Source organism: Ursus maritimus, unplaced genomic scaffold (genome assembly GCF_017311325.1).
Source record: "Ursus maritimus isolate PB19 unplaced genomic scaffold, ASM1731132v1 scaffold_35, whole genome shotgun sequence".
Classification (NCBI taxonomy): domain Eukaryota; kingdom Metazoa; phylum Chordata; class Mammalia; order Carnivora; family Ursidae; genus Ursus; species Ursus maritimus.
In genome coordinates, this window is record NW_024426119.1 from 20203765 (window position 1) to 20210743 (window position 6979).

Consider the following 6979-nt stretch of genomic DNA (forward strand, 5'->3'; position numbering starts at 1 on the left):
AGCCCTGTTCTGGTATAGCTAGGGTATGCAATACCCACATTCCTACCAAGTGCCAGTGCTAGGAATTAAAGGGCGTTATCATATTTATTCCCACAACAGTCTTGTGTGAAGTAAGTGCTATTATTATCCCAAGTTTTTCATGTACAGTACCTGTGACTTAGAGGGGAAAAGCAATTTGTCGTGGTGACCCATCTAGGAGACCAAAGCTGGATTCGTCTCACAGCAAAACTCTGCTCTCAAGCATGCTGTGCTCTTTTACACTTGGATTCAAGTCGCTTAACTTCTCTGCACCTCCGGCACTTTCTCTGTAAAACAAAGATCAAACTAGGTGATTGCTAATATTTTTTAAGGCAAAACTGTTCTGCAAAACTTTGCTTTTTTTTATACTAGACTTGGTTATGCTTATTGAAGGGGCAGCGGTGGAGTCCTGAGATTAATTTTTGTAGAAGCAAAATGTGTGAGTTGTTCATTCTTTTACACTAGCCTTTGCTGTGTGACAGCACTGGAATTGGTGCTAGCTAATTTTGGCGCTGGCTAACTTGCTGACTAAACTAAAATTGGTGCTCGCTAACTTGCGAACATCCTTAATGAATCAGCAGACTTCCAACAACCAGACTTCATCAAAAGCTCGACCTAGCTTAGGAGGAAGTACTTGCCTTCTGAGATGGTCCAAGGGTTGTTCGTTCATTTTCTTAACCAACAGCCTAGCTTTAATGATGTGTTTTTTCTTTGCATTAAAATTTTTAAAAGAAAATGTTAGCACGATTTCTTGAGCAAAAATATTTTTTTTTTCCAATTATATGGTGTTTGTTTTCCAGATTCCCTTCCTTACAAAGTTCTCAAAGGCCATCACCAAAGTGTTACTTCATTACTTTACCCACATGGTCTCTCTTCAAAATTAGACCAAAGTTGGCTTGTGTCTGGGGACCAGGACTCATGTGTCATCTTGTGGAATATCTTTACTGAAGAAATTTTGCATAAATTCTTTTTGGAGGCTGGTCCAGTAACAAGTCTTTTGATGTCACCAGAGAACTTCAGAGTAAGTTAAGACAAAGAGTAAAACTTAACATAAATTTAAAAGTTATATAACATTATGGAACATTTAAAAAACATAAGGGAAATTAACCCATATTCCCAGAGAAAAAAGTTCTGTGGACCCATAATACAACTGGATAATTTTTATGAATTCCTTTCTAATCTTTATATGCATTATTATTATTACAGCTTACAAACTAGTTTGAATCTAAAGCAAAGATTTTGTCAATTCGTGGCTTTACAAAATCCAATTAATTCTCTTACTTTTTTTTCTTTTTTTCCCCCCTAATTCTATACCTTAATCTTAGTGGAAAATAAAAAGTAATAGACGCTCAATGTAGAAGCAATTCAAATATATAGGGATCTATAAATTAGAAAATAATGTTTGCCTTGAAAATTTACTTTTATAATAATATCGATAGTTACATTTTCTTAAATAGATTTTTGTTTGCTGTCTTTCATTTGTTTGACAGATAACCAGCTTTAACACATTTCTGAGCGTCTACCCCGTGCAGACCAAAAGGAAATACTTTCAGATACAATTTTCGCATGTAATATAAACTTAAATTCAGCTTCCAGAAAGCTGACATCTTTGTTAAAATATGAACAGTCAACTTTGGAGTTTCCTGAGTTTGTCAATCAGTTGACTGACTTGCCAAAATTATTTCTGTATAATAATAACCAAAAAAAATTAGCTGCAGAGGAAACAGAGAAAACTTACACTGTATTTTTGTAGTAAGACATAATGAAAGATTTCAGTAACACAAATGATTAGACAGATCAGTGAAACAAAGTTAAGAGACTTAAAAAAAAGACTTTCATATGGTGATTTGGGATACTTTGATATGTCTTTTATTCCTGAAGTTCCCTCCCTTTTTTTTTTTCATATATATATATCATTTTTTTTTTCCTCAAAGCTCCAGGACAGTAGTCAAATCCTGACCCCTTTTACTTCTGCCTCAGTCATACATGACTTAACTCCAAACCAAGTGAAATAAAAAAGGAGTTTATTGAAAGGGCATAAGAGGCAATATTTTAGATATACAAAACAAACCACTACAGTAAGGACCCAGTGAAATTTGAACTTAAATTCAGAAAGCCCTAACCCAAGAGTCTGTTTTCTGTGATTGCTTCATTCTCTTGCTTCTTCCTGTGACCTCTTTTAGCTTTTCAGTTTCAAATGCATAGAAAAGAGAATCTGATTGGCCCAGTGTGGGTCTCCAGTGTGTGTCGACCTCTGGCTGTTGAGTCTGTGTTCGCGTGTGACGTGTATGTTCGCACGTTGTCTGTGTGTCTACGTTTCCTGAAGTACGTGGGGCTCTCTGTTCTAGGGGCTGCGAGTTTGCAGGCTCTCTAGGAGGTGGTAGTGGGGAGGCAACGCCGTCTGCCCTATCCTACAAGTCCAGGCTCCCCATATAGCACACCTGCCATGTGGTGATATTTTTTCCCCCTCAGGATTTATGTAGTCTCCTTAGAACAAATGAGGACAAATAACTTGCTCCCCAGCACCCCACAGAAAGAGCTCAGTAATGGGCACAGGGAGATTCTCAGGGGATCCCAACTGATGCTTTAAACATAGCATCTGAAACCGGCTATGTGCCCTCGTGAGAGTCGGAGCATCCACATAGCAGAGGGGTTAGAAAAGAAACAAAGACGTGGAAGAGCCCCTCCCTGCTCCCCCTCCTCCCCGCAGCCCCCCACCCACCCCCATCACGGGCTGACTAACACAGGGCCTTCTTGGTGAGGCACAGACCAGCCCTGGAAACTCCTCCCACATTAGCCTCACAGCACCCAGCATGGATGGTCTTTGTCCTAAACTGTGTTCAAGGTAACCACATGCTGACTTTTTAAAAAGTATCTTAAGAATCTTCGTCCTGGGAGCCTATTTTTGGTCCTTGTATCTTTGAAGCTGTGCATTCAGTTGGAACTATCTAATGCTTACCTCTTTTAGATTGTGTCTACACTGAGTTTCCTGTTTGGATTAGAATCTGAATAGTTCTGGGAACAGCACCAAATCACATTCTGAGGCTCTAAGTGGAAAATATCAGCTCATGATACCCTTGGGCCTAAGCTTGTGTCTACAAATAGCTTCTTTTTGTGGCAACAAATTAGTTCTGGGGTTTATTTTATTCTGCATTATTTCCGATGTCTGCCTCACTGCCTGAATTTGCTGAGTGATGGTCAGGTCCTTCATTTATCTTATAAGTAGATTTGGCTTGGAATTCTCCTTTTTCACTTGTGTCTCTTGACTTTCCTAATGAGTTGTTGAATTTAAAATCTGCGTGGTGTTTAAAGCTCCTCTTCAGAGTGTTGTATGAAGAAGTCCCGTAGAAAGCAGAAATGTCATTTTGTAAATGGTGTTTCAACAAAATATTTTTACGTTAGGGGAAAAAATAGGATTTGAGGAAAGCATTTGACTATTTACTTACAAATAACACTTTTGTTTTGTTTTTTGTTATTTCCCCCCACAGCTAAGAAGTGACCAGGTCATTTGCTGTGTGTGCAGTGACCATTCCGTGGCTCTCCTTCACCTTGAGGGGAAGAGGCACCTCCTGCATGCCCGCAAGCACCTTTTCCCTGTGAGGATGATAAAATGGCACCCGGTTGAGAATTTTTTAATTGTTGGATGTGCTGATGACTCCGCTTACATCTGGGAAATTGAAACAGGTAAATTAGAATTTCACCCCTTTCATTTTTTATCTGTTTGTGCGTCAAAGCATTGGGCTAGGCGGAGAGTTCCAGAGAATACGCGGTGACCACCTTACCTGCTTTAACCCTTTGGTTAGGCTGCGTTTAATGGCTTTGGTTGAAGGCGTGTGTGGAAAAGAGAACACAATGGCCCAAGTCAGATCTTGACCAACTGATGATTAGCTGACAGAGCAGTGCGCAGGAATGAGCCGGATATTTCTGGAAGCTATAAATAAAAACATAAGTTATCTACTTTAATTATTAACAAGAGAGAAATTTAGTGTCCTACTAGTCTCAAATTATCATTAAATTCTGCCTTCTTCAGCATACTCACCATCTCAGCAACATTTCGAGCTAATTGATGATCAGTAATAATGGAATATAATTAATTACAAAACTCCAAAAAGTTGAGTCAGGGAAACTGAAAACTGAGTGGCTCAAGTGAACTTTTGATGTCCTAGTGTAGAGAATGTACAGTGTGAAAGGTAAAGTTTTCAAAAATTTAAGATTGCGAGTAACACCCTTCAGGCAGATGCTGGGAACTTATCAAATACGGCAAGGTAATTAATGAACGTGAGTCAGGGGAGTGCGTCTGAGAGTACATTTTGCTGAAACCCTTGCATGATTTTTATTGATTAATCAGTGGTGGTTTTATGTTGGGTGTTATTAACAGACTGGATAGTTTATAATATCATAGTTTAGAGTCATACTTCACCAAAATAATTGCTATTTTCTTTACATTTGACTTTTGTGTGTTAACGACGACGACTAAGGTACCGGTGTGTGGAGGGCGCCGTATGATTCTGCCTTGCAGTGTACCTTGCTTTCCAGTTTTGATGGCCTTCCGTGTTCACTTCCCATTAGCTTATCACAACTTCGGGGGTAGGTGGAAGCGGCTTTATTCCCCATTTTATTGATGAGGCATTCGTAACTCTGATTTGTAGGTGCACAAGTTTGCATTGCTAACAAGCGGCGAACCAGTATAAGGCCCCCACCGTTTTTTGCACAATATGCACAAAATTAGGAGAGTTTTAGAATTCTTGGGTAATCTGTCAACCTGAGTGACAATTGAGTATAATGGATACAATGAGCTCTAAAGCCTGGGCTTGCTTCCAGGACCTGCTAACAAAGGCTGGCCTCGGGCAAGCAACTTGGCTTCACCGCAGGTCCATCTCTTCATCTATGAAATGGGAGTAATGACACCACCTTCCTGTCAGGATTAAATCAACTAATACAGACCATGCTCGTAAACAGTGCCTACAGGTCCTATGCCCTCAATAATAGTTAACTGTTATTAATACGGTCAAAGAACGCGGCAAAATCCTGACTTCTGCTTGTGGAATCTAAGTCTGTAAAACACATAAATGTGTGCAGTTGCGTTGTTTGCAATTGTGGAATTGTGAAGAATTGCTAACCAAACATATTTTTCCTAGGAAATAGAATCGAGTGAGAACAAAGAAATAGCTGGGCACTGACAAATGTTTACAGTTCCATTGCCCCATCAGGATACCTCTCAGCCTATGCAACTTTTTACTTACGTATTCTTTTTTTTAAAGATTTTATTTATTTATTTATTTATTTATTTATTTATTTATTTATTTATGTGACAGAGAGACAGCCAGTGAGAGAGGGAACACAGCAGGGGGAGTGAGAGAGGAAGAAGCAGGCTCCCAGCGGAGGAGCCCAATGTGGGGCTCGATCCCAGAACGCCAGGATCACACCCTGAGCCAAAGGCAGACGCGTAACGACTGCGCTACCCAGGCGCCCTTTACTTATGTATTTTTTGATGGGGTGGGCAGTAAAGGAGGGAAGCCAAACCACCAGTACTTTTTCTTAAGATTTTACTTATGTAAGAGAGAGAGATCAAGAGAGCAAGAGAGCATGTGAACGGTGGGGAGGGGCAGCGGGAGAGGGAGAAGGAGACTCCCCACTGATCAGGGAGCCTAACCTGGGGCTAGATCCCAGGACCCTAAGGTCATGACTTGAGCCAAAGGCAGATGCTTAACCGACAGAGCCACCCAAGAGCTCCAACCACTAGTACTTCTTGAACGTGTATTTTTTCCCACGTGGTCTTTTAATTTTATCATTTATTTTTATACTCCCCAATCCATAACCAAATATTGTAGAACATTTGAAAAATACAGAGAAAAATAAAAACAAATAATCCTGTCCCACTTCCTAAAGATAACTGCTATTATTATGTTGATCTACTTTCTGTCAGACATCTTTCGATGTCAATAAATAGATGCCAAAATTGTGTTTCAGTCATGGTCTTGGCAGAAAATTGAATTTAACCCGGGTGGGTCAAATGAAGAGACTTTAACGAAAGGGCTACATATAAGGGTGTGGATAGGACTTAGGGAATGAGAAGGAATGGATAGCGAGGCCCCCATCACCCAGACACTGGTCGTATCAGGAAGCTCTCACCATTTGCCTAGGGGTGAAGCAAAAAGAGGAGAAAATAGTGTTAGTGGCCCTGTGTGAGAGTGGAAACCACGGAGGAGTGGTCACTCTCTGAAGTCTTGGAAGAGAAACAGCTCCTGCCAGAGATGCAAGACTGAGACAAAGAAAGAGGTGGAAGAAATTATTTTCTGTGACCTTCTGCAATCACCTTTATTAGTTTGATCCAAATGGAAGTCAGAGAGGAAGGACATTCGGTTCTAGGCATTAGCCAGGGGCACGGAGCGGACGCAGAGAAGCAGGGAAAGGGTGGAGTGGGTGGTCAAATGGACAATAATTGGCATCGTGGTCATTATGGACATATCATACTTTAACTCAGGAATCTTCTGTAGTTGGTTACACACATTTTTCCTATAAAGTTTGTTTTGGAATTTCCATATCAGATAATGCATACACGTTTAGTGCCAATTTAAACTCTAAAATATTTATTTCAAATGAGGCTGCGAGGCTGTTTATCTCATGGTTGTCTACATCAATACTTTATAAACAACCATAACTCAACCTGCGATGGAACGTATAATGGTGAAAATGTTACCGATAATTATGGAAACGCCTTCACATTTGTGATGTGCCTCTTCAGTTTTTTAAAACGTCATCCCATTAGGAATTCCATTTGAACCCCCAACACTGTGCCCGTGGCTGACACCCTGGCTCTCCTCACCATTTACCATCGTCATCCTTTTTTGGATAAATTTATGCTGTTCCTTTTAGTCTGTGTCTGCTTTGTTTCGGGTTGCCTTTAACCTCTGCAGTTGCAGTTCTGTTTAGAATTGAATGAACTACTTTTTCTTTCCCT

At 40.2% G+C, this 6979-nt stretch overlaps 1 protein-coding gene across 1 annotated transcript in view; it reads left to right on the plus strand.

The window, feature by feature from the left end:
- The window catches only part of WDR72 (WD repeat domain 72), a 193623-nt gene that overhangs the window by 24023 nt on the left and 162621 nt on the right, over nt 1-6979 (plus strand). The window contains exons 11-12 of the mRNA XM_008705988.2: nt 819-1039; nt 3507-3702. Coding sequence (XP_008704210.1) covers nt 819-1039; nt 3507-3702 — 417 coding nt within the window. The remainder of the gene's footprint in view (nt 1-818; nt 1040-3506; nt 3703-6979) is intronic.